At 39.2% G+C, this 27,909-nt stretch overlaps 2 protein-coding genes across 10 annotated transcripts in view; both read right to left on the bottom strand.

The window, feature by feature from the left end:
- The window catches only part of GOSR1 (golgi SNAP receptor complex member 1), an 80,651-nt gene extending 71,083 nt beyond the window's left edge, over positions 1 to 9,568 (bottom strand). For 5 of the 9 annotated variants that reach the window (XM_073004817.1, XM_073004818.1, XM_008010941.3 and 2 more), the window contains exons 1-4: positions 9,442 to 9,568; positions 5,411 to 5,531; positions 2,380 to 2,467; positions 1,927 to 2,034 (exon numbers count right to left, since the gene is read on the bottom strand). In XM_073004817.1, coding sequence (XP_072860918.1) covers positions 1,927 to 2,034; positions 2,380 to 2,467; positions 5,411 to 5,531; positions 9,442 to 9,472 — 348 coding nt within the window. In that variant the 5' untranslated portion in view covers positions 9,473 to 9,568. Of the gene's footprint in view, positions 1 to 1,926; positions 2,035 to 2,379; positions 2,468 to 5,410; positions 5,532 to 9,419 lie in introns of all 9 variants that reach the window. The other 4 variants (XM_008010942.3, XM_073004813.1, XM_073004815.1 and 1 more) reach the window with 2 other exon arrangements.
- A 9,172-nt stretch (positions 9,569 to 18,740) lies between these two features.
- The window catches only part of CPD (carboxypeptidase D), a 90,456-nt gene continuing 81,287 nt past the window's right edge, over positions 18,741 to 27,909 (bottom strand). Inside the window, exon 21 of the mRNA XM_073004811.1 lies at positions 18,741 to 22,834. Within this exon, the coding sequence (XP_072860912.1) occupies positions 22,608 to 22,834 (227 nt within the window). The 3' untranslated portion in view covers positions 18,741 to 22,607. The remainder of the gene's footprint in view (positions 22,835 to 27,909) is intronic.

The raw sequence follows: 27,909 nt of genomic DNA, 5'->3' as shown, positions 1-27,909 counted from the left end.
AATGAACTTTGGTATCATTCTGTCATTTGTTTTTAATTAAACAAACAACAAAACAACCCTGCTGTTTCCACTGGGATGCCATGCAATTTAGACGAAAGTCTTCCCATCCAAAAATGGACTGATTCTTTCCTTTACTTAAATCTTGTTCTATGTCCCTCAGTAGAATTTTGCACATACAAGTCCTACACATTTCTTATTTAATTCATACATAAATACTTTATAGTTTCTTCCATTATATTTTCTAACAGGTTATCATTTATTTCCTATCATAGTAGGAAAACTATTTGCTTTTATATATTCATTTTATAATCTACCATCTTACTGAATTTAATTGTTTCTAACTTTTTATCAGGTAATTCTCCTGGGTATACTAGACATAAAATTTTATTCTGCTACCTCACAGAAATTTTGCCTCTTCCTTTCCAATATTTACAAGTTTTTTTTTTTTTTTTTTTTTGGAGACAGTCTCACTCTGTTGCTCAGGCTGGAGTGCAGTGGCACAATCTCGGCTCACTGCAACCTCCACCTCCCGGGTTCAAGGGTTCAAGCTATTCTCCTGCCTCAGCCTCCCAAGTAGCTGGGATAACAGGCATCCACCACCACGCCCCGCTAATTTTTGTATTTTTAGTAGAGAAGGGGTTTCACCCTGTTGGCCAGGCTAGTCTCCAACTCCGGATCTCAAATGATCCGCCCACCTCAGACTTCCAAAGTGCTGGGACGAGAGGCGTGAGCCACCATGCTCAACCTACATTTCATTTCTTTTTACTGTTTAATTGCACCATCAAGAACTTAAAAAACAATGTTATGCATTTGTAGTGATCATGAGTATCCTTGTGTTGTTTTATTCAATGGGAATGTTTTTATTGCCCGGCTTATTTTTGTACTTTAGTAGAGACGGGGTTTCACCATGTTGGCCAGGCTGGTCTCCAACTCCTGACCTCAGGTGATCCACCCACCTCATGCCTCCCAAAGTGCTGGGATTACAGGCATGAGCCACCGCGTCTGGCCATCTATTCCTACTTTTAAAAACAGTTTTTAAAATTAGAAATAGTTGCTGACTTTTCACAGTATTAAAAATATTTGTGGCTGGGTACAGCAGCTCATGCCTGTAATCCTAGCACTTTGGAAGGCCGAGGTGGGTAGACTGCCCACACACAGGAGTTAAGAGAACAGCCTGGGCAACACAGCAAAAACCTGTGAACACAGGAGTTAGAAACCAGCCTGAGCAACACGGCAAGGACCTGTCTGCTAAAAAAACTTTTAAAAAATTGGCCAGGTGTGGTGGCATGTGCTTGTGGTCCCAGATGCTCAGGAGGCTGAGGTAGGAGGATTGTTTGAGCTTGGGAGGTTGAGGCTGCAGTGAGCTGTGATTGCACTACTGCACTCCAGCCTGGGTGACAGACAGACTCCATCTCAAAAAAAAAAAAAATTGCCTTCCTATTTGTACTACTATATTTTTAACATACCCTCCATTTAAATCTTTAAGAGTTTAGTTTTACTGGTGCATAAACATTTATTGTTTTCTCAAACAATATACTAAGTATAGTAAATTATTCCCCCTCCATATTATCTTCAAAGCCAGATGAAAGCACACTCTAACCCACAATGTTACTGTCTATACATGACCATTGACTAGTTCACGGTTACAGCTAGCTAGCTAGGTCTCCCAGAATGGAAGTTATATTACCCAGTGATGAATATCAGTCAACTTCACCAGGAAATAGCAAGAGCTATTAGATATTTTCAGAATTTTATAATGGTGACCAAAAAAAATAAAGTAAAACAAGTCCCTCTAGCATGGCATTTATTTTCTCAGATGTTTCTCTTTGTCATTTTAAATACATGTGCACATATCCAATGCAGGGATTAAAAAAAAAAAACCCGAACTCCTGTTATAATGAAAATGTCTCGAGCCCAATATATTACCTGCAATATGTCTCTATGCCGCTGTAATGTATGCATCAGGGCCGCATTCAAGGAGGGGACACCTGCACTGTTGGTATATTCTGCCATTTTATCGTTTACCCCTGTAAGCTAGAAATAAAGAAAAAAAAATAAAAATATTTTACTAAGCACTATAAACAGCTAAAAGCAAATTATTTGCCTATATGCCCTTTTGGTTGACAGCAAAACAAAACAAAACAAAAAACAAACAAGATATCAAGTAAGAATTAAGCATTCCCCCACATAATCCATAAAGACCAAAATAACATCATATCACCTGAGAATGGCTGTCATCAAAATTCAAGTGGTGTGGGGAGGTACACATCTTGAATGGAATGGATAATTTCATTAAACATGTCTGTCTCAATATAATCCAGGATCCTATCTAACAAGTACACAGTAATTTGCAAAACAGCCATTTAACAAAGCGCTTACCCTTGCCAAAAGTTGTTCAATCTCAATCGCCATTGTCTCAAACATTCTGTCTTGGCTTGATCCATTTAAAAGGGGTGTTGTATCAGAACTAAAAAGAAGTTCAGTTAAAGAGGATCCATTACTCAAATGCAGTCCTTTAAAGCATACTTAATAATAAGTTAATTAATATGAACCATAAAATGAATTATGGATTATGTTATATAGGGTCTGTGAGAAACAATCTTCTACATTTTTACCCCAAAGGAATTATGGTTCCTTCAACCTCAACATTAAGTTCTCTCTTCTTTCCTTGACTCTTACCAAGAGGAAATAAGATTGAGGTTTAAATGATCCACAGATTGGATAACTAGCTAACGAATACTCAGGAACTGGCTTTAAATTCAATATATACAGCCACCTGCATACTTTGGTACTAATCTTCTACATTTCCACTTACAGTATGCAATCATCTTTTTGTTTCATAGAATTGCCTTTTCAAATCTGAATAGTCAAAAATCTATCTTTTTATAAGTGAAACTTATGTTTGACAGATTCAAATTCTAAACCCACCTGTCCTGAGTGTTTCTTTTGCCTTTTCTAAAACACCACTAACTTTCATCAGGTTAGATATGTATTAGCATCCGATGAGCAGCTCAATACAGATCGGAGTTATACCGGACACAGATAAATGCCCAGGCAATGACTATGGGCTCCAATCTTACTGAAGACTTTGTCCTACCCTGTGACAGTGCCTGGGTGTGGCAAATGAAAGAGATTTAAAAATGCTCTGTAGACTACTAATATAAATCCTCCTCTACCAGATATATGAAAAAGAACAATATGCCAATAGAATTAAAGCTTCATGAAGGGAGGAAAAAACCGCTCTGTATTATTCATTGATATATGCCTAGCACCTAGTATACAGCCAGGCACATAGTACATGCTCATTAAATGTTTGTTGAATGAATGAATGAATGAATGAATGAGAGAGCAATCTCTACTACTGGTTATTCCATACTCCTTATATTCATATATTCATCAGGACAGTGTAAGACTAAAGGGAAATGGCCAAAAACTAATTCTTCACAATACTAGGATTCAGTTAAATTTAATTCATCTTATAGGTGGGTAATGAATGATTCATAGACCTTGAAGTTTTCAAAATATAGGAAGTTAAAAAAGAAAGAAAGAAAGAAAGATTCCTGGAATAAATAATATTCTAGTTATTGCTTAGTTGACTCATTGTGACATGCTTCCAACCTGGGCATCAAACAAGACACTTTAGAATACACATCAAATCTTGATCCTCATGGCCTTAGATTTTTATTTAAAAGGGTAGTTAGGCTGAAGTAATTCTACAAAGCCAGTTTCAGTTTGTGGTAGAATTTCTTAGGAAATGTTTTCAAGATAGTTTTTCCTTTAGAGGAATAAAAAAAGTATTAGTTCGTGAAGCACACATAACATAGAAAATGCATAGAAAGAACATTCTTCATTTTCTTTACTTGCTAAATAAAGCCAAGTCTAAAGCAATGTAATCTATTTGATGTGTTAGTAATTTATTTTGAGATCCTAGAGTCAATGTTGGCCCTGCTGCCTTTACAACCAATGAGTCCTTATGAAAAAGAAACAGTACTTTGGCTATAGTGTTGAAATTAGCTTTTTGTTCAAATGTACACAATATAGTAGGGTTTAGACTGTGGGTCTGGAGATAGACCTAGATTCAAATCCAAGCTCAGATTTTATTGTTTTTATTAGCTGACAAATATCCTACTCACTTCTAATCTTTGTAAAACTATGTAAAATAAGTGTGGATTAACAACTCTGCTACCAGCAATTTCATCACTAGGTATATAGAAACATTATGTGTAAAAATGTTCCCAGCAGTATTTATAGAAAGTGCTTACCTAACATATAATGAACACTCTATGTCAGCTATCAAAATTGTTATTATTAATTAGCAAAAATTAGAAACAATGGCCATCATCAAATAGTTAAACTGTGATACAGTCATAAAATACTACATATAAATTACAAATGAATATACCAGAGTTAAATGAATCCATTGCTGAATCTCAAAAATGTTAAAGAAAAAAAAAGTTGTAAAATAACTATACTATATATATACCATATAACATAATAGAATACGATGAATTGCTCAGGAATACAAACATGCAGTAAGAATACATGTTGATTAAGGGGTGGGAGAAAGTGGGGGGCCATAAGGGGCTTCAATGGAAAGAGTAATTATAATTTTTTTAAAATGGGAGATAGGCACTTGGGGGTCCATGATATTACTCGTTGTAACTGTCTTAAATATTGCCTAATTTAAAACAATTTTTTTTTAATTTCTATTTTTTTTTTAGAGACAGGGTTTTACCATGTTGCCCAGGCTAGTCTTGAACTCCTGGGCTCAAGTGATCCATCCACCTCAGCCTCCTAAAGTCCTGGGATTACAGGTGTGATCCACTGTACCTGTCTACTCCTAATATTTTCTTGAAACAAGTGGAAGACTTAAATTGAGCATAAGCTTCAAAGATAAGAACATATTTTCCATACATTTAACATGGTAATATACTAGTTGCTCAAAAAAGTACCAAAATTAAAGACAGCTTTGATAATGAATAACAAGGATACACAGTGCATTAGATACCCTCTAACAGAATAAACACCAGAAAAGCAGTATGTATACTTGGTACCTGGGTAGATCCACAGGTCCATTTAGCAATTGGAAAACACAAGAAATACATACCACATGGGCAAATCAGCCACCTTTTCCCTACACTGGCTGAATTAGACACTCATATTTTTAATACAAACTTATTCTGAGGTTCTAGCAGGCTTCTCCTGACACTCTAACAATCTTTGTCTAAAGATTCCAAATAAATGCTAGTCTTAAGAATTTGGAAGAATTTTAGTAAGTCACTGAAAAAACAGTCAATGACAAAACACCAAAACTTCACCAACAGACCAACTTACAGAAGTTATATATTTTAGTTTATTTTTTAACACTTTAAAAGCTAGTTAAGGCATAAGAGACAGAATCTGGTAGTACCTATACCTGTCGCGTCTTCCATCTCGGGTACTGCTATGACTGTAACTCGTACATAGTTTGCTGAAGGAAACTAGTTTCAGGTCAAGTTCATTTTCCAGCTGTCGAGCCTGTTTCCTGAGATCTTTAACAAAATTACAACAACAAATAATTAGACATAAAAAGTAGACACAAAAATCACAAGACTATTCTGAAGAAAACAAACTATGAAAATGATCATATACTGATCTAGCTACACCCATAAAGAAAAGTGTTGGCTGGACACGATGGTTTGCGCCTGTAATCCCAGCACTTTGGGAGGCCAAGATGGGCAGATCATCTGAGGTCGGGAGTTCGAGACCAGCCTGACCAACATGGAGAAACCCCATCTCTACTAAAAACACAAAATTAGCCAGGCGTGGTGGCGCAAGCCTGTAATCCCAGCTACTCAGGAGGCTGGGGCAGGAGAATCGCTGAACGCGGGAGGTGGAGGTTGCAGTGAGCCGAGATTGCGCCATTGCACCCCAGCCTAGGTGACAAGAACAAAACTATGTCTCAAAAGAAAAAAAAAAAAGGAAAAGAAAAGTCTAAAAAGAAGGAAACCAAGGACTTGCCCAGCAAAGCAGATTAGTCACTTATAAACTTCAGAGGGGACAAGAAGGGAAGTAGTAATGGGAGATGCAACTTTGCAGCTTTACTCCAAAGATGGCTAGAAAACAAAAGTTGTTCTACCATTCCTGAAACTATTTACATAGCGATAACTAAAATTCTGTAATTCAGAGAAAAACAAGAAGAGAATACAAATCACAAATGAACTAAAACTATGGTTTATGACCAGCATTATCAACTTACCAGTTAATGTTATAAGAAAGAAGCCATTATTCTTTTGAAAGGGATTTTGCTTTTTATGTTCCAAAGCTTTATTAGGCTCATGAACTTCTTTGCATAATAGCAAAATGACTTTTTTTTTTTTTTTTTTTTTTTTTTTGAGATGGAGTCTTGTTCTGTCACCCAGGCTGGAGTGCAGTGGCATGACCTTGGCTCACTGCAGACTCCACCTCCTGGGTTCAAGCAACTCTCATGCCTCAACTACCTCCCAAGTAGCTGGGACTACAGGCACATACTACCACGCCTGGCTAATTTTTGTATTTTTAGTAAAGACAGGGTTTCACCATGTATGTTGGCCAGGGTGGTCTTTAACTACTGACCTCAAGTGATCCACCGACCTTGGCTTCCCAAAGTGCTGGGATTACAGGTGTGAGCCACTATGCCCAGATCAAAATGACTTCTCAATTGACATAAAGAAAAAAAGTTACCATGAAAATTGCCTTTTTCCTTCTTTTTTCTTTTTCTTTTTTTTCTGTTATTAGAGATGAGGTCTCACAATGTTGCCCAGGCTGGTCTCGAACTCCTAAGCTCCAGTGACCCTCCCGCCTGGGCCTCCCAAAGTGCTAGAATTACAGGCATGAGACACCGCGCCTGGCCAAAAATCGCCTTTAAAAAACTTACTGAGGCCAGGCACAGTGGCTCACGTCTGTAATCCCAGCACTTTGGGAGACCAAGACGGGTGGATCATGAGGTCAGGAGATCCAGACCATCCTGGCTAACACAGTGAAACCCTGTCTCTACTAAAAATACAAAAAATTAGCCGGGCGTGGTGATGGGTGCCTGTAGTCCCGCTACTTGAGAGGTTGAGGCAGGAGAATGACATGAGCCTGGAAGGCAGAGCTTGCAGTGAGTAGAGACTGAGCCACTGCACTCCAGCCTGGGCGACAGTGCGAGACTCTGTCTTTAAAAGAAAAAAAAAAAAACTTACTGAAAGTAATTTGGAGGGCTAAAACTAACAATAAACTATGTGCTACTAACAAGGTCGAATATGAGTATGACAGAAATAAGTAAGTAAGTTTTAACAGCAGAAGCAAACAAGCAAGTAGAGAAATTGGTTTAGCAGTCTGGCATCTAAGGGGTTGTGTGACAGAAGCCACAGTCTGGACAACCACACACAGATACGAGTATTCTCATTCAAGGTAAGTAAAGGTTAAAATAAAAGGGCAGAAGTACCAGAGGTAATGGTATAAGAATCTCTCTTTCAGTGATAAAGAATACGAAACATTATTTCAATATGCTTTTCAACCAGAAATAGAAAGCGTAGTTAACATAGTGGAGCATATTTACCCAGAGACCAAAAGCCAGTTCGAATCTCGGCACAGCCACTTACTGACTCTAAGATGTATCAACAATCTACTTAACCTATGACCTTCAGCTTCTGGTTTTTTAAACCCCTACCTTCAGTGTTTGCCTATGTATTGGTAATCATATGCTTAAAGCAGCTGGCACAGAGTAGGTTGTCAGTAATAAGCTGCTATAATATCATAACATGCTGCTTCAAAAAACCACAGCCTAACGACTAGTAATAAAGATATCAGTAGCCTCTTCTACATAATTTTAAAAAGTTTTCTAGCAGCCAGGCGCGGTGGGTCATACCTGTAATCCCAGCACTTTGGGAGGCAGAGGCGGGCGGATCACGAGGTCAGAAAATCAAGACCATCCTGGCCAACATGGTGAAACCCCATCTCTACTAAAAATACAAAAATTAGCCGGGTGTGGTGGTGCGCACTTGTAGTCCCAGCTACCCAGGAGGTTGAGACAGGAGAATCTCTTGAACGCAGGAGGCGGAGGCTGCAGTGAGCCGAGATCGATCGCGCCACTGCACTCCAGCCTAGGCAACTGAGCGAGACTCTAGATTCTGTCTCCAAAAAATAAAATAAAATAAAATAAAAAGTTAGGGGTGTGGTGGTGCGCACTTGTAGTCCCAGCTACCCAGGAGGCTGAGACAGGAGAATCTCTTGAACGCAGGAGGCGGAGGCTGCAGTGAGCCGAGATCGATCGCGCCACTGCACTCCAGCCTAGACAACAGAGCGAGACTCTAGATTCTGTCTCCAAAAAATAAAATAAAATAAAATAAAAAGTTTTCTATCTAGTACACACATTTCAAATGGGCATGGTGATACACGTTTTAAACTATAAGCACGCTTTTCTGTGATTGGAATAATTGTCTTCTCCAGTAGGAAACACAAGTAAAAGCATTTAGAAAGTATGATAGGCAAATCTGGATAAATTTAGAATGAAGTTTCTTAGACCAAGGGGCTGATAGTGACAATATTGTGGTTTCTAGAGGCTTCAGTGGATAGCAATAGAAACAGGTCAAAGGAATTTGGAAAGTAGTTTCTATGCTGCAGTAAAGCAAAGAGAGAGTTGGGAGAAAAAGGTGAGCTTTCTCTGCTCTTGTTGATCACCACGGTCCAGGAATGAGTTTTAGGTAAGCTCACTTTATCGGACTATATTTTCAGGAATTAAATAAATGCATTTGTCAAATCACAAGAAGGTTTTTTGGTGGGAGAAGTATAGCAAATGTAACTGCAATTCACATAGGTTCTCTCAACTTTTTCATTAAAACCGATTCTAAGACTCCAGAGCAGTACGGTAAGTTATTTTCTCTTCCTTCAAACACCCAATCCTGAAGTTCCCAGCCTGTAGTTGTCATGCGGACCCAACAGGAGACATTCTGTCTCCCATTCTCTTCATACTTCCTCCGGCGGACCGGAATGCAAGTTCCTCCTTTCTTTTCCCACTCAGATTTCCAATAGTGACCTCAACTCCACTGCGCCGACTCCTCCAGTCTCCCGGGCTCTGGATCTTCTCCCTCAACATTCGTTTCCTCTCAGAGTTCGTACCCCAAGCCCCTTCGTCCGAGTTCCATTACTCCCTCAACATAATTCTACCCAGGCGATTCAGATCACTCTTCCTCCACATCCCCGCTCTGTCCACTCTGTCCAACCCCTGCCCCACGTCCCGCTCACAGGGGCCGGCCAGGCCAGACCCCTGCCCCAGACCGTTCGGTAAAAGGCCCTGGGGCTCCTACTTAGGCAAGCCCCGCTGCTCAGCTCGGCCGCTCCGGGGGTCTGGTTCTTTCCTCTGCTGTTTCTCCCAAGATCTGTCCTCACTCAGCCCCTCTCACCCTCGTGGGACGCACCCGGAGGCCTTCTCGCCCTCACCTTCCCAGTAATTGCTGGTTCCTGCCGCCATCTTTGTTGTCCAACGTCAGCCGGGATAGAGGAGCAGACGCGATGCAGGCCAGAAAGTCACCACCGCGCCTGTTTCCGCCCCGAGCGCCAGGGCTGACGGGATGCGAGCCTCCGCGGACACTGCCACCTGCTGATCAATTCGTTATCTTACAGCTTTTAAGTAGCGACAGATCAAAAGCTTCAGCTTTAGCTTCTGACACTCTCAGAATGTCTTTCATTCCCGCTTTCTGCTCCCCTAACCATCATCATCTCCCTTATCCCGGCTTATCCTTTCTCTCAGCAGGTGCCTACTTGACTGGGAGGAGAATCATCCTCAGGCAACTCCCTCAATTTCCTTCACCTTGTCTCTAATGTGTATTTTCAGCCAATTTCTTCTTTTCTCATACACAGAGACCCTTTCTTCCCAGAGCCATTTCCTTCATCCTACCTCCCCGCCTGTGCTCCATCATCCACGTTCTCTAGCATACGCGCTCTTCTCCACTGGCTGCTTTCCTTGTTTCTACAGTTGTTCTAGTTCCAGCCCTCTTTCCTTGTCAGCCGCCACATCTAGAAAGAGTGAGCTAACTGCTTCTACATGCTCTCGGCCTGAGCCCTCAACCTGCTAAAATCTGCTGTCCAAACCCACACTTTATAGATACATAAATTATCTGCTGGTGCTGACTTAATTCTAGTGAAGTGTAGAAACCTTAATTCCTGTAAAGTTCTTTCCCCCACTCATTTATAATATAGTTGTTTTTAAGTATTTCCTCTGCTTTCATTGAGAGAACCACATCAGTCAATGTTGTAATATTTGCTTCAAGTGTCAGGCATAAGAGAATTCAAGAGAAGAGGAAAGCTTACTGGATTTATGCATATTTTACTCTTTTTCCTTCCTAGTGTCCCAAGATTCCTTTTTTTAATCGTTTCCTTTCTGTTTCAAGAATTTCCCTCAGCCATTTTTTTTTTTAAAAAAGAGTAGGTCAGCTGGTGACAAATTCTATTAGTTTTTCTTCATCTGAGAATGTCTTGATTTCGCTTCATTCTTGGGGGATCGGATATTGTTGCCAGATATAGAATGTGAAGTTGACAATTTCTTTTTTTCAGCACTTGAAAAATGTGCCAATTCCTTCTGGCCTCCATAGTTTCAGATAAGAAATTGGCTACAATTGGAATTGTTTTTCCCTGTAGCTAAAATATATTTTCTCTCGCTGCTTTCAAGAACTGTTCTTTAGTTTTCAGAAGTTATGATGTTCCTTGGTGTAGATTTCTTTGGATTTATCCTGTTCTTGATATCCTCAGCTTCTTGATTATTACATTTATGGCTTCTGCCAAATTTGGGGGATTCTCAGCCATTGTTTCTTCCAATACTTTTCCTATCAAATACTGTTTCTCTTCTTTTTCTGGGAGTCTGATGATGTGAATGCTAGATCTTTTGTTAATGTCCCACAGAGCTCTGAATTTATGCTAATTTTTTTTTCAGTCTAGTTTCCATCATTCGGATTTGGTACTATCTACTATTCTGTCTTCAGATTTGCTGACGGGAAAGTATGTCTTTCCTCTGTTCCCTCCATTCTGCTGTTGAGCCCATCTGTTGAGTTCATGTCAATTATTGCATTTTTCATATCTAAACTTCTGTTCAGTTCCTCATTATATCTTCTGTTTCTTTGCTGAGACTCTTTTTATCATTTGTTCTAAGTTTGTTTGTAATTGCTCACTAAAGTATTTTTATTAGAGCTGCTTTAAAGTCCTCGTCAGATAATTCCAACATCTGTGTCATCTTGATGTTGGGATCTGTTGTCTTCTTTTCACTCAAGTCGAAATTTTCTGGGCTATTGGAATGACAATTTTTATAAATTGTATCCTGATGTTTTAGGTATTTGTTATGAGATTCTGGAATTTAAGTTTTCTGTTTAAGCAGACTTGCTCTGACACGTGCTGCTGGGGGGCATAGGGAAATGCTTGCTACTTCCAGGTGGGAGTGGAAGTTCCGGCTCTGCCTTTGCCTTCACTGATTCCCCAGGGAGGAGGTGCCTTGTTACTGCTCACCATGTGGTCCCCATTGCCACCATGGCCAGGAGCCTCATTACTGCTGTTCGGTGGACCAGAAGTCCAAGTGGGTGTGGGTGGGGCGCTTCATTACGGCCGGTGAGTGTGGAAGCCTAGCCTCCTCTCTCAGCCCTTGATGGCAAGGAGTGAAGACGGGCCTCAGTTTTTTCTGTGGCATTTGTCCAGAGTGGTGAAATTATTGTCCAAAAGTATTCTGTCTTGTTAGGATACCTGTTTACCTGTTTCCTGGTCCGTTGTCTGGAGAGAGAAGGCTTTCCATTTTCCTTTGGGCTTTTCTTGTCTGCACCCTTTGGCATTTCTAGGTTGCCAGCTTCTCCAGCACTCAGTATAGGACATAGGAGACAAAAAGGAAACCCAGGGAACTCAGCTTCATGTTCTTTACATTCTGAGGTCCCTAGCTGGTCTGCCTTCTTTTTTCCGCCTTTTTGAGTCTATATATATATATTAGCTGTGCTTAGTGGGAGGAATAGAAAGAAATACAGCTAATCCATCTTGTCCAGAAGTGAAATTGTCCCTTTAATTTTTAAATGTTTTAATTATCAGGCTGGATGTGGTGGTTCACGCCTGTAATCCCAGCACTTTGGAAGGCCGAGGTGGTCGGACTGCTCGAGTCCAGGAGTTTGAGGCCAGCCTGGGCAACATAGTAGGACCTCATCTCTACAAAAAATTAAAACATTAGCCAGGCGTGGTGATGTACCCTGTAGTCCCCGCCACTCAGGAGGCTGAAGTGGAAGGATTGCTTGAGTCCTGGGGGTCAAGGCTGCAGTGAGCCATCACCACACCACTGCGCTCCAGTCTGGGTGACAGAGTCAGACCTTGTCTTAAAAAACAAACAAACAAACAAATAAACTGCTAAAATTCTTCATCTTGTCTTCTACTTTCTTGAATTCATTCATTCATCATCTTTTTTTTTTTTTTTTAAAGACAAGTCTTGCTCTGTCCCCAGGCTAGAGTGCAGTGGCACAATCTCGGCTCACTGCAACCTCTGCCTCCCGGGTTCAAGAATTCTCCTGCCTCAGCGTCCCGAGTAGCTGGGAATACAGGCGCCTGACACCACCCTGGCTAATTTTTGTATTTTTAGTAGAGACAGGGTTTCACCATATTAGCTGGGCTGGTCTTGAACTCCTGACCTTGTGATCTGCCTGCCTCGGCCTCCCAAAAGTGTTGGGATTACAGGTGTGAGACACTGCGCCCGGCCTTTTTTTTTTTTTTTTTTTTTTTTGTGAGACGGAGTCTTGCTCGTCACCCAGGCTGGAGTACAATGGCATGATCTCGGCTCACCGCAACCTCCACATCCCGCGTTCAAGCGATTCTCCTGCCTCAGCTTCCTGAGTAACTGGGATTACAGGCATGCACCACCACGCCCGGCTAGTTTTGTATTTTTATTAGAGATGCGGTTTCTCCATGTTGGTCAGGCTGGTCTTGAACTCCCGACCTCAGGTGATCCGCCCACCTTGGCCTCCCAAAGTGCTGGGATTACAGGCGTGAGCCACCGCACCCGGCCCATCATGATTCTTTAAAAATTTCTGATAACTGAGAAATATGTACTTCCCATAGGATTGTTTCTATTTTTCTTGCTCTTTCACAATGTAATCGTCTTTTGATAAGAACTTTTGATTGGATGCTGTATATCATAGATAAAACTTTGTATTAATCATTTGAGGATCTAGATGATGTCTTTCTCCAGAAAGAATTACTGCCTCTTCTTGCAGGCAGTTCAGGTAGGGGCAGAGCAGCTTAATCCAGTATGGAGTGGAACTAATACCAAGAAATTGGTCTATTTCTGATTAGCCCTTCATTCTAATGTGTAGCCATTCAGGTTTCCTAACTGGAATACTGTTTACCAGTGCCACTTCCTTGACAGGTACTAACCTCGTATTTTCCCCCACCCAGTGATACTGCCTAAAACTTCTGTTTGGGTTCTCTGTCTCTTGCCTGGCCTCTCTTCTGTTACCTATGAATTGAAAAATGCCTGGAGGTGAAAGTTTTACCACCACACTCACCTCTCAGCAATTTTTGTTCTGGGATCTTGATCCCGTAAGTCCTTCTTACATTAGTAGTTCTCCAATCCTTCAAACAGCTGTTTTTTTTGTTTGTTTTTAAATCAAATTTAGCTTTTCTAATTGCTTTTGATGAGAAGTCTTTCCGTTTCAAGCCAATCCACTCATAGCTGAAAGTGGAACTAAATTTTATTATTTCTAATTTATCTGTAGATTATTTTGTATTTTCCACATGTATAATCATATCATCTGCTAATAATGACAAATTCATTTCTTATCAATATTCATTCATATATGCTATTTATATTTTCATGTTTCATGGCTGAGATCTGTTCTGATAATAGAACAAAGCTAAGGTATTAAATACTTTAGTTGGTATTTTTGTTGGCATGTTCAGGGAGGAGTTGTAAGTGCTCTGATTTTGCAGTTCTCATTTGACTAGCAGGACTCTAAATTTTCCTCCTTTTCTTCTTTTCATCACCTAATTGTCTTTTGCTTCTTTTCTTTTCATCACTTAATTGTCAAAAGTGCTTCTCCTTTTTTCATTTTTTCCCTTCACTAGCTCTTTTTTTCTTTTCTTTTGAAGCTGTGTGTTTCAAAGACTGCCTCATTAAGTCACACCTGCCCCCTTTAAATTGTGCTCACTCTGAAGCCCCTTCCCTCTGGTTTCTGCTCAGATCTGCTTGGACATGTTTTTTAGATTGAGAGTTAGGTGGACCTAGTCTTTCTGGCAGTAGTTTTAGGCCAAGAACATTACTTTCTTTTTCTGGCGTCCCTCTCCTGACTTCCCTGCAGTTTATCTCCATCTGCCTTCGCTCCACAGAGCCTGTGGGATGCTACTGGGGTGGGCCTGTGAGAATCCATGTTGCGATCTGCTGATTTTCCTCGTCTTACTCGGTCTGAAGTTTCAAAATTCTCTGACTTCAAATTATACTGGGAGCGTGATTTCTGTATACTTTTTCCTTCGTGTGCTTGCACTAATGAAATATTGGGAGACAAGGTAGCTAGGCTGCCACTAAGGTTTTCAGCGACCTGGAAGTTCGCTTTCATTCTTGAAAGGTATGTTCAATACAGAATTCTATATTGGAAGTTATATAATGTTTTCCCCAGCATTTTAAAAGTATAATTTCAATGTACTTTGGTTTCTATTGTTGAGAGTGAGTCTAATTGCTAATCTCTTTTGTCTTTGTCTTTGTTGGTCTGCAATTTCACTGATCTAAGTGTGGATGTTACTTTTTCTTGCTTGGATTGAGTTTCTTTAATCTACGGGTTGCTATCTTTATCGATTTGGGGAAAATTTTCAGTCACTGTCTCTTAGTTTCCTATGCTCTGTTCTTTCTTTTTTTTCCTCTAAAACTGTGAGTATCAAACATGTGGTATTAGTTGTATGTCAAATCCACATTTTAACCCTCTCCTTTGTATTTTCTACCTTTTGGTCTCCATGCTACGTAAGAATTTCTACAGATCTGTCTTCTAGTTAATTACTTCTCTGTGCGCAATCGGCCACGCCAATTCCATTTTAGTTTCTGTACTTTCATTTCCAGAAGTTCTGCTATTATTTTATAGATCCTGTGATAGTCTCAGGTTATCTTTTATTTGAAAACAATAATTCTATTTTACAGTGTTCAATAATATAAACATCTGACACCCATATAAAACTTTTTCTGCTCTTCTCTTACTTGTGAAAAATTGTGAAGTCTGCTCCAACTCTAGGAGGGACACACCTTCCACTAGAGATTTCTTTTTTCTTTTCTTTTTTTTTTTGAGATGGGGTCTTGCTCTATCGTCCAGGCTGGAGTGCAGTGGCACCATCTCGGCAAACTCCGCCTCCCAGGTTCATGCCATTCTCCTGCCTCAGCCTCCCGAGTAGCTGGGACTACAGGCGTCTGCCACCACGCCTGGCTAATTTTTGTATTTTTAGTAGAGACGGGGGTTTCACCATGTTAGCCAGGATGGTCTCGATCTCCTGACCTTGTGATCCGCCCGCCTTGGCCTCCCAAAGTGCTGGGATTACAGGTGTGAGCCACCTCGCCCGGCCTCCACTAGAGATTCCAATTGAACTTGGTCATCTAGAAGCAGTGCCACATATCTTGACACCTGGAGTACTCAAGCTGTGCATGGCTGCCTAGGTTCTAGACATCCTATTTCCTATGCCCAGGCCCTCTTTCCAATGTGTTCCATTCAAATTCTGCTAAATAGAAAACTGAGTATAATCCTTCCTCTTTTGTCCTCCCAACACTCACATCTTCCAAATCAAAACCCAGGAGTCAACTCTGTATGATCTCTGCAACTTTTCTGTAAATCTAAAATTATTATTTTTTTAAATCTAGCAGTCCTGCAGTTGAGTCATTACTGTAACTTGCCCAGTCCCTTTCTGTTTCATTCCCTCTCAACAGGATCAATGTTTTCGACTCTAGATCAAAAGCCTGTTTAGTCTTGAAAAACTCTGCTAGGAACCATATGTACATAATAAATAATAATCATCATCATAAATACTGGAATAACCTCAAATACTCGAAATTAGCAATCTAGACTTTCACCATTACTCCTTCACTTTGGTTCAACCTCAGTGGTTATCACAGAATATAATCCATGTTATCATAGCAATTTCTATTTAATCTGCACTCTGTTTCCTCCGTGTTCCGTCTTAAGTTTCTCCACTTGCTGATTTTCCAACTACAGTTTTGACTTTATCTCTGCCTCCTCATATTGCTGAATTTGAGATACCCATCTCAATATACTCCCACTTCTAATGATCGTACCTTCAGTCTTATCAAGTAATTCTCAGCCTTTTTTCCTCAGTCTTTCAGGCTGGCCTCTAAACTTCAACACCTTACTACTCCATGTAGGCCATCCTGTCTCATTCTTGCTTACCTTGTCTACATTTGTTTACACAGTAATTAGGGAAGAGGATTATTTAACCTCAACCAAAATGCCGAAGAAATAGTATGTTTGCTTTTAATATTCTACTAATGTAGGTGAAAATTGTGATATTAAAGTTAAAATTGGGGCCGCGCATGGTGGCTCATGCCTGTAATCCCAGCACTTTGGGAGGCCAAGGTGGGAGGATCACTTGAGGTCAGGAGTTCCAGACCAGCCTGGCCAACATGGCGAAACTCTGTCTCTACTAAAAATACAAAAATTAGCTGGGCATGATGGCGCATGCCTGTAATTCCAGCTACTTGGGAGGCTAAGGCAGGAGAATCGCTTGAAACCGGGAGCCAGAGGTTGCAGTGAGCTGAGATCATACCACTGTACTCCAGCCTGGGAGACAGTGAGACTCTGTCTCAAAAATATATATATATATTTATATTTTATATATATATTTTATAAATATATATATTTATATTTTATATATATATTTTATATATATATTTATATTTTATATATATATTTTATAAATATATATATTTATATATACATATTTTGTGTGTATATATATTTGTTTTACATTTGCTGAGGAGTGCTTTACTTCCAACTATGTGGTCAGTTTTGGAATAAGTGTGATGTGGTGCTGAGAAGAATGTATATTCTGTTGATTTGGGGTGGAGAGTTCTGTAGATGGCTATTAGGTCCGCTTAGTGCAGAGTTGAGTTCAATTCCTGGATATCCTTGTTAACTTTCTGTCTCGTTGATCTGTCTAATGTTGACAGTGGGTGTTAAAGTCTCCCATTATATATATTTATAAATATACTTTTGTATATATATTTGTGTGTGTGTATATATATAAAGGTAAAATTGCACTTTGTCTACTGATTTTATTGCTTTTAAGTTGTGTAATAATAAATGGTGTATTTATCTGAGGTTTGCAACAAATAGCATACAATCAGTTGGTATTCTAACTATAACTAAGACTAAGACATGAAGACCCACACAATGGCACTTATTCAGAATTGAGTAGTATTAGTGTTGACCATCATGTTTACTTTGCTGAGAACAATCGGCTCTTAGAAATCTGAAAAGCTGAACATAACTAGATTACTGTTTATGAAACAAACCAAAAGGGTTCTTAATTCAAGTATGAGAAAACTAAGAAAATTCAGGAAAATATTTCAAACATTGAGAGAAAAAGAACCGTTATCACTATTCACACTTCCTGTAGCAGTTAAGTAAGGCTGTTTTCACTAAAGAAGCATAAATACAACTTAATTTCATTTAAAAACAAATATGAAGCATTTTGGCATAATTAAAACTTTACTGCCATGCTTTAGACAATCTATTGAACCACATAATAAAAGTTTCCTTTTTTTTTTTTTTTTAAGTATTTGTGTCTCAGAATTTCTTCTAAATTAAAAAGATCACCTATAAACAGATCTTTGTGTATACATTTGATAAAGTAACTTTCTTTCAAAGGCATAAGAAGACATCACATAAAGGAAAATGATGCTGGTTACCACAGGCATTCAATTCCGAGTCAAATATTATATTGGGAACTTTTCTAACATTATTTCGTTTAATTTTCCACTGCAATCCTATCAAGCATTATTCTTTAACCAGTAGAGAAACTGAGGCTCAGAGAATGTCAAGAAAGTTGTACAAGCTCACATCGGAAGCAAGTAGCAGAGCCAAGAATCAATCACAGATTGGTCCAACTCCAAAGTCCATGCTCAAACCTCTATGCTTTATTTCCTTTACAGCAGAGACTTTTAGATGAACCAATCACTGTTGAAATATAACTTATTTCCATTTCTATTTCTCTGGTCTGGACTATGAGTTCTTTGTCAGCAGAGTCTGTTTCTTATATATCTTTGCTTTCCCAATTCCTATTAGGGTAGAAGTAACACATTGTTGCTAAGTGAAAAGGGGATATTGAATTCATCCTTGCTGCGCCTATAAGTGCCAGGACACATTATTCTAACTGGGCCTCACCTGGAAAAAGGACGAAATTTTTAATGAACAAGTTTAAAATGGGTACATAAAAACCTTTCAGTGACCAGTTTTGTGTTATTGTGATATGATTGAACATATATAACAATCTAGCTGAGCTACAAACAGAAAACTGTGGCCACTATGTAATGTGATTTCAGAAACAAAGCTTTCTTTTGAGTTGATTCATAAATACAGAAACATTCCATAGGTGATACCCTGTATTCTGATCCTGGTACTATTTTTCCACTAGTATAGGCAGAAAAACTAAATAACTTTCAAACTGGACCTATAACTTTTTCTGGCCTATTGCATCTGAAAAAAGATTATGAGACAAAACACAAAGAAAGACAAACATCATAAAATAACTTTTATACAGGATTAGTAGATCTGTTTACATATAAAAAACAGAAAGGACCTCATTACAGTTAGATTTCACATAAATTACACATTGACTTTTAAAAACTACTATTCAACTTCATTTAAAGTCCCTTTTAAAAATTTCATTTTGAAGGCACAGTGCATGAAATAAACCAAAGACTGAAGCACTTGAGATGAACGGGTGTTGGGCACCTTATATAAACAGCTGTAGATTGCTCTAGAACTGGGAGTATCACTTGGAAAAATTGGAGAGGTGAAAAGCTGATTTTTAATCTGAGCATTAAAAAATACCATTATGTCATACCTCCAGAAAATCTGTAGCATGGCCAGCATAGAAGGTAATTAGTACACTCATGTTATGCCATTTATAAAAATCACAATCATACATATTTACATAATTTATATCCAACTGCCTCAAAATGGTAATCTACTTTCAAATTTCATAATGTACTCTGTCAAATCAAAATCAACCAGGACAATATTCTGAAAATCAAGTGGAATCATTAACGAATTATTGCTAAAAATAGGATAAATGGGTATTGGGAGAGATTTCTTCATGAACTAGAAATCCAAGTTCAGTTGACATTAATCAAAGACCCCAATCATCCCCCCAAAATAACTAGTTAAAACAAATCAGAAACCCAAGAGTTATCAAAAAAGTTGCTATAGAAAACCACTGAACATCAATCATAGTGGAATTTATAGTAATAACAATAAAGCAAAATTATATGGAAATGCTGGGTTGTCACTGTTAAACAATTCCACCAGAAAAACCATAATGTAGGGCACTATTACAGAGTTGATTGCCAATAAGCTTTTCATACAGCAGGGTCAACACCTGGCACAAGTGCATTTCTGGCAACAACAGGATAAAAGTATTTAATGTTGAGAATAAATGGAAATGGAGGAGCAGGTCATGGTTACCGAGTAACCTGGTGTTAGCTCAAACACAATAAGCTCAGACATAAACACTACCTTTTATTTATTTGTCAACTCATAATTAGATTTAAATTCAATAGTCATGAATTCAGCAAATCCCATTCAAGTAAAAGTTACCAAAGATTAAGCAATCAATCACACTGGACCAAATATACAATATGTTTCCTTTCTGGAAGATGACAAAGTCCCAAAGCAAATCCTTTCAATAAGCATTGCAAGCATTCCTCAACTGGATAGGATCCCACTCACTACCCAACTGTTCAGCAAAGTGCATCAAAACCAAAGGATCTTTCCTTCTGAAATGACTTGGGCACATCTTACGGAACTACATAATCGATACAAGTACATGTACACAGGTAGACACTTTGAACATTACCTACTCAATCACTTTGCTTTTATTAAGGAGCTGGGAAGGAAGAAGTCTTGCAAACTGATCACCAGGACAAAACCCATGCCTTGTGAGTAAAGAAAGGCACAACTCAGATTTAGGCAAATTTCTTAATACTATGATACTTGCCTCTGTAACTCCAAGGAAATGGAAAGTCTCTTGGAGAAACACTGAAGAAATGTATCCCCATCCCATATGGCTTCAATGCCTTAAGCAGTTAATATGTTCTAATATTAGATTAGATCCGCAAATAAAAGACAGGGAAGGGCTGAGAATATAGTCTTAGTAGTCAGGGATCCTATACATTCACGCTTCTAGGTAACACAAGCTGGGAAAGTATTGTTTTCCAGCTAAATGCGTTATTTAAAAGTTCATTGACGGTCAAGTTTTATAGCAGAATTTGGTTTTTCTTTCAGGAAGTATTACTAAAATAACTATTTGTATGTTCATTTCTTTAAAATTTTACACATGCTTAAAAGGCATGGCCTCCAGCCACTGAGATGTACAGTTAAAGACATATTTGATCCAAGAGAGAAGTAAATGTAAAAAGGTATCCTCTAGTGAAGACCAATGATAACAAAGCAAAGTCTGTCACATTAACTTTGTTTCATTTGCCGTAATGTCCCAAGCAGGGCCAGCCACTCTTAGGCCCCTTGTTGGTTTCCTGACTGTACTCTTAAAAGTAAAGCTGAAAAAGAGCAATATACCACCATCCTTAAAGAAAACATATAGATTATTAGAAGAAATTAAATCATGTATACTTCATTAACTATTAGCATCCCACAAGCTCTGTTCCATGTATGAGGTGGCAGAATTTACAGTTGCTAATACTAGAATACCAGAATAGCTTCACCTTGAACCACGGATTTATCACAGATACTTATTAACAAATGACATGACCTCATTATTCTTGCTAAACAAAATCTTCTTTTATAAAGCCACTTTGAATGCATTCCTCACCAAACCTGGTTGAATGACCTAGGTAGGCGGTAAACCACTCCACCTGAAGGCTTTGGGATAACTGATACATTAATGGATATAGAATACAATTTGAGAAGATGAGAGCAAGTTTTTTGATCCCCTGATTTAGTGTAAGTTCAGCAGCAACTTGGTCATTAAAACATTCAAAGGTATTAAACCGTTAGATCATTGGTAAGATGCATACTTACAAAAAGCATCATTTCCGTTGCATAAGACAGACACAATAAAATGCAAATCTTTCAGGTCTTTGCCTGATTGGCAGTGAAGATGACACTTTCACACCACAGTGTTTTATCACTCAGCAGTCATAGTTTACATTTTTTTCAAGGGAGGGAGCTATACTTAAAAACTTTCGACTGAACTTTTAGCAAAATTGGTTGATCAAAAAGAGACTGTCAAATGAAACATTAGGACAAAGAACCAAATTACTCCCAGAGGCCTATGTGAACAAGACTGGCCAAGTGATTTCAATAATAGTATGCTATTACAGGGTATAGGCTTGGGCTTGAGCATGAAGTATAGATATTTTGTGTTCAAATACAGGTTAAGAATGTGCAAGTAGGTCTCTTCCACATTTCTAGATATTTTCAGTAGAATTCAGATCTTGCAGATGGTTGGGTCATCTGAAAACCATGTGTGCAACATAGAAAAAGATTCTGATTTAGGCAATATTAAAGAATCAGGCATTCCTAGAATAAGCTAGTGCTTCACAGATATAAGCAGCAGCACCTGTGGGTTTTTACCAAGTTCAAAGATAGGCAACATGAGTTTTAGCTTTTGCTGGATCTCTCTCAGCTTCATTCAAGTGGGCATTTAGATCTTTCACAACAAAGTAAGTTCTCCCTTAAAATGGGCTATTTAGAAGTTTGCTAAACCTTACAAGAGAGGTAGTGAAATCCTGCTTACAGCATAGTCTACCAGTTCCGATCTAGCCTTGGAACAGGTAGAAAGCCAAATGCAGAAGCCCATTTATTCATTTCCTACTGTTATATGTGTTTAAAAATCAGTTCAACCTCCATTAAACCTGAATAAGAGAAACTCCAGCTATTTAACAACTAGAGAAAAGTACTCCTCAGTAGGTTGAAAAAACCTTGAGTTTTTAAAGCTTTATGTTGATTCTGACTGCTTTCCCTGCCTTAATGTTTCTGGATTCTTTTGGCCATTTAAAACAAAGAAAAATACTAAAGCCACTAGTAAACACCTGATGTGCAAAATACAACATCCTCTAGTTGGTTTTATGCCATTATTACATAAGCTCCAAATAGCTCATCTTAAATTAAAAAGAAAAACAAAGTGGCTGTCCCATCTCTGCTGCATAAATAGAAATCAGATTTTTTTTTTAAAGGTTAAGAATACTTTAAGGAAGGGAAGTTCGAAACTGCCAGTGAAATTCACAGAGAATACAAATTTAGCAATTTAACTTCCCAAAGCTCTTTGAAGAAGCAAGAGAGTCTCTCTTCTTAATGCAGTGTTCTCCCAAGAGGAACTGTAATTTTGCTTGGTACTTATGCTGGGAGATACGCAAAATGTGTTTCTCAATGTTTGCTAGAATATAATGTTTCCTCTTCAGTGTCTGTTTCATCTTGGAACTCATGGCTTAGGAGGGACTTCTTGGAGCCGGTAGACATCATGCGAATTTCATCTTCATACTCATCATGATGCTGCCTGAGCCGATGAAAGCCATCCTTGTGTCTATTAGACTTGATTGAGCAGATGCACCAAATAATGCAAGCTGTTAGGATCAATGCCGACATAGTAGCACCTGACAAACAAAAACCATCACATGGGTGATATTATACTTTAAGGATATTAATAAGCAGCTGCTTACAATGGAACTTTTAATAATATACCCCGCATTTATTTTATTTCTATTTCATGCACTTAAGAACAACCTCTTATTATAATAGAAGCAGTATATGTACAATATACAAAATTTAAAAATACAAACTAACAAAAGTCAAAACCAAAAACCTCCTATCTTTACATTTCCATTACCCAGAGATCATTTTTAGTTACCAGATCTTTTCTGTGTGTGATCCTCCCACCTCAGCCTCCTGAGCAGTACCACAGGTGCACGCCACCACACCTGGCTAATTTTTTTTTTTTTTTTTGGTAGAGATGGGGTTTTGCCATGTTGCCCAGGCTAGTCTAGAACTCCTGACCTCAAGTGATCCACCTGCCTCGGCCTCCCAAAGCGCTGGGATTATAGGCATGAGCCAGCATGCCTGGCCCCAGATCTTTCTTTATGCATGTGCATATACATGTATTTTTTTTCTTTTACCATAATGAGATTATACTGTGTCTACTGTTCTGCAACCTGCTTTTTATGACTTCTATTATACTCCTCCTTTCCAGTAAACTTTCATTTCATCCAAATCTCTTAGTTTATTTTAAATTTGTACAAAATAAAAGTGTTAGAAACTAAAAATAATAAAAATTAAGTTCACAATAGCTAATGGGTGACAGAGCCAGATTTAAACCATGGCTGAATTCTACCTCCTGTGTTTTTAACCACTAAGTTATTTACACTTTATCTGAGACAAGATAAGAATTCTTTAAACTCACCACACAGTATCTATGATTGGGCCATGTTTCCAATATACTACTTTCTCTCAACTAAGGGTCTGTCCCACAGGAACCCTGTGATAAAACTTGGTTATTCTGCCTCAGCCAAGTTACACTTAGAAATAAACAAAAGCTCTTTGTATCAAATAGAGTACATCAGAGTATTCATTTTACCACATTTTTTTTTTCTTCTTAACCTTTCAGTAATCCAAGCAATGACATGAATTAGTTCCAGTGAAAGCAAACATTTCCTCTTTCCTGGATCTTGAAAAAGCAGAACTAATATAAGTCAAAGTCCTAGGAACTTAAAACTTTAATATAAAGCAAATCATTCATTCATTCAACAACTCTTCGTTAAGACCCACTGCGTGCTAAGCATCGTTCTGGGCTCTGAGGATGCAGGTAGATTCCTCACTCTCTCAGAGCTTATGTTTTAGTGGGAGAGATTGAATATAGACAAATAAATGAACCAATACAATGTTAGTGAGAAGTGCTATAATGGAAAAAAAGCAGGATAGAGATAGTCACAGGGGTAGCTAGGGTGATCAGGGAAGACCTCTCCGTGGAGGTGGCATTTGAGTATAGACCTGAAGAAACAGAAATATTGGGAACAGGACCCCAAAAGCTGGCCATAAACTGGCTCCAAAACTGGCCATAAACAAAATCTCTGCAGCACTGTGACATGTTCATGATGGCCATGACACCCATGCTGGAAGGTTGTGGGTTTACCAGAATGAGGGCAAGGAACACCTGGCCCACCCAAGGCAGAAAACCAAAGGCATTCTTAAACTACAAACAATAGCATGAGCGATCTGTGCCTTAAGGACATGCTCCTGCTGCAGATAAGTAGCCCAACCCATCCCTTTATTTCGGCTGATCCCTTCATTTCCCATAAGGGATACTTTTAGTTAATCTAATATCTATAAAAACAATGCTAATGACTGGTTTGCTGTTAATAAACGTGGGTAAATCTCTGTTCGAGGCTCTCAGCTCTAAAGGCTGTGAGACCCCTGATTTCCCACTTCACACCTCTATATTTCTCTGTGTGTGTCTTTAATTCCTCTAGCACCACTGGGTTAGGGTCTTTCCGACCAAGCTGGTCTCAGCAAGTGGCGTCCATTGTGGGGGCTCGAATCCAGGTTGAAGGGTTGCTGGAGCGGCAGTTGGAAAACATGGAACTAAGCTGGAGGACACCTGAGTACTCTTAAAGCAATCCCTGTGGTGAGTAAGAAGGGGAGCTCGGAAGCATTAGGGTAACAATGGGACAAGTGTGGGCTCTGGTTCATTCCACCTTGGAACTTTTTCACACTGATGAGGAGGAAGGAGAGTGTAACGAAGTAACAGAAGAGGTTACAGAGCAGGTTTGTTTGCCAGCTAAAGCTAAAGCGGCAAAGGAGGGAGAGGTTCATCCCTATCCTTCTGCACCCCCTCATTATTATTTTGAAGAAAAAGACCCTCCAGATCTTTCTTTTCCGGAGGACACTGGGTGAAAAGTAGTTGCCCCGTGACTGTTCGAGTAGCGCCTCAAGAGACTCCTCTTAGTTCTATTCAGGCAGGAATTCAGCAAGCTAGCCGAGAGGGTGATTTAGAGGCTTGGCAGTTCCCTGTTAGAATATACCCCCCAGATTAACAGGGAAATAGTATAGCTACATTTGAGCCTTTTCCTTTTAAATTCGGGAAAGCACATTTAGTTGATTATATCAAGGCCTGTGATGGTATCAGAGATAATCTGCATAAGGCTACTCTGCTAGCACGGGCAATGGCAGGACTGAGAGTGAATAAAGGAACTCCATTTCCTGGAGCTTGTTTTAACTGTGAGAAGCATGGTCGTACTAAAAAAAAAAAGTAGAAAAAAATCAGTGAGTCAGGCCACCAGATAGGGGAAAAAAGAAAACTGCTGAGCCTGAAATATGACCAAAATGTAAAAAAGGAAAACATTGTGCTAATCAGTGTCACTCTAAGTTTGATAAAGATGGGAACCCACTTTTGGGAAACGCCATAAGGGGCCCATCCCAGGCCCCATTCCAAACCAGGGCATTTCCAGCTCAGGCCATTCACTCTTCCCTGTACAAAATCTGTCCCCCACCACAGCCGGTAGTGCCGTGGTAGATTTATGCTGCACAAAAGTTGTGAGTCTTCTGCTGGGGAACCCTCACAAAAGGTCCCAACAGGAGTCTGTGGACCCCTGCCAGCAGGGACGATAGGATTACTTCTAGGCAGGTCTAGTTTAAATTTAAAAGAGGTACAAATACATACAGGAGTCATTGATTCAGATATTAATGGGGAAATTCAAATTGTTATATCTACTTCTGTTCCCTGGAAAGCAGAGCCAGGAGATCATATAGCACAGCTCCTGATTGTGCCATATGTGGAAATGGGGAAAAATGAAATTAAACTAACAGGAGGATTTGGAAGCACAAATAAACAAGGCAAAGCAGCTTATTGGGTAAATCAAATTACTGATAAACGTCCTACCTTTGAAGTAACTATTCAGGGAAAGAAATTTAAAGGTTTGGTAGATACAGGGGCGGACATTGCAATCATTTCTCTACAGCACTGGTCCTCCGTGTGGTCAATTCAACCCGCTCAATTTAACATAGTTGGAGTTGCTAAAGCCCCTGGAGTATATCAGAGCAGTTATATTTTGCATTGTGAAGGGCCCGATGGACACCCTGGGACTATTTGACCAATTAAAACATCTGTATCTATAAATTTAGGGGGGAGAGACTTATTACAACAACGGGGAGCACAAGTTCTAATATCAGAACAATTATATAGCCCTCAAAGTCAACATACAATGCATGAAATGGGGTATGTCCCTGGTATGGGACTAGAAAAAAATTTGCAAGGTTTGAAAAAACCGCTTCAAGTGGAAAGACAAAGTTCCTGCCAAAGATTAGGATATCATTTTTTATGGCAGGCATTGTTAAGCCTCTAGAACCTATACCTTTAAAATGGTTAACAGATAAGCCAATTTGGATAGAACAATGGCCGCTAAGTAAAGAGAAACTGGAGGCTTTAGAGAAATTAGTTACTGAACAATTAGAAAATGGGCACACAGCTCCAACATTTTCCCCTTGGAATTCTCCAGGTTTTGTAATTAAGAAAAAATCTTAAATGGAGATTAAAAGGTAAATGGAGAATGTTAACTGACTTAAGAGTCATCAACTCAATTATACAACCTATGGGAGCATTACAGCCAGGATTGCCTTCTCCTGCTATAATCCCAAAAACTTGGCCTTTAATAGTCATAGATTTAAAAGACTGTTTCTTTACTATCCCGTTAGCTGAGCAAGACTGTGAATGTTTTGCATTTACAATTCTTGTGGTAAACAACCTGCAGCCTGCTAAGCATTTTCATTGTTTTACAGATGGGTCTAGTAATGGTAAAGCTTCTTATTCTGGATCAAAAGGTAAAGTTTCCCAGATGCCCTATACTTCAGCTCAAAAAGCAGAGCTTGTAGCTGTAACTGAGGTATTGACTGCTTTTAATATGCCTATTAATGTCATTTCTGATTCTTCATACATGGTTCATTCCACACAGTTAATTAAAAATGCTTAGTTACAATTTCATACAGATAAACAACTGATGACAAAAACAAAAAAGAGGGAGAAATAGGGATTACAGGATAGCCCATATACAACTGAATCTAGCATTATTAACTTTAAATTTTTTGAGCCTGCCCAAAGGTCAGATGTTATCAGCAGCTGAACAGCATCTACAGAAACCAGCTGCAAAGACAGAAGCAGAACAACTGGTTAAGTGGAGAGATCCAATAACAAACAGTTGGGAAATAGGTAAAATAATAACTTGGGGTAGAGGTTATGCTTGTGTTTCTCCAAGCCAAAATCAACAGCTGATTTGGATACCATCAAGACACCCGAAACCTTATCATGAGCCAGATGCTGAGGAAGAGATTCCGGGAGGATCCCGAGGACCCCCTGGTTGCAGCCATGTCGAGACTGACGCTGAGGAGGACCCCAACTGTCACGAGCAACACCTGTCAAACACAGCCACCCACCTGGGGACAGATCAAGAAGCTGTCACAGATGGTGGAAGAAAACCTGAGGAAAGCGGGACAACCAGTCACAATAAGTAATTTAATGGTAGCTATAATAGCGGTGATCGCCATTGCTGTGAGTATTCCTTCAACAAGGGCGGACACAGAGAACAATTATACTTATTGGGCATATTTATCAATCTTGGCTGGCAATAATGCCTGGATGTAATCACTCTATGACACAGTTACACATGCTTTCTGATCTCAGTAT

The sequence above is a fragment of the Chlorocebus sabaeus genome, chromosome 16 (assembly GCF_047675955.1).
Source record: "Chlorocebus sabaeus isolate Y175 chromosome 16, mChlSab1.0.hap1, whole genome shotgun sequence".
Lineage (NCBI taxonomy): Eukaryota > Metazoa > Chordata > Mammalia > Primates > Cercopithecidae > Chlorocebus > Chlorocebus sabaeus.
This window is presented reverse-complemented; position numbering and strand designations above follow the sequence as displayed.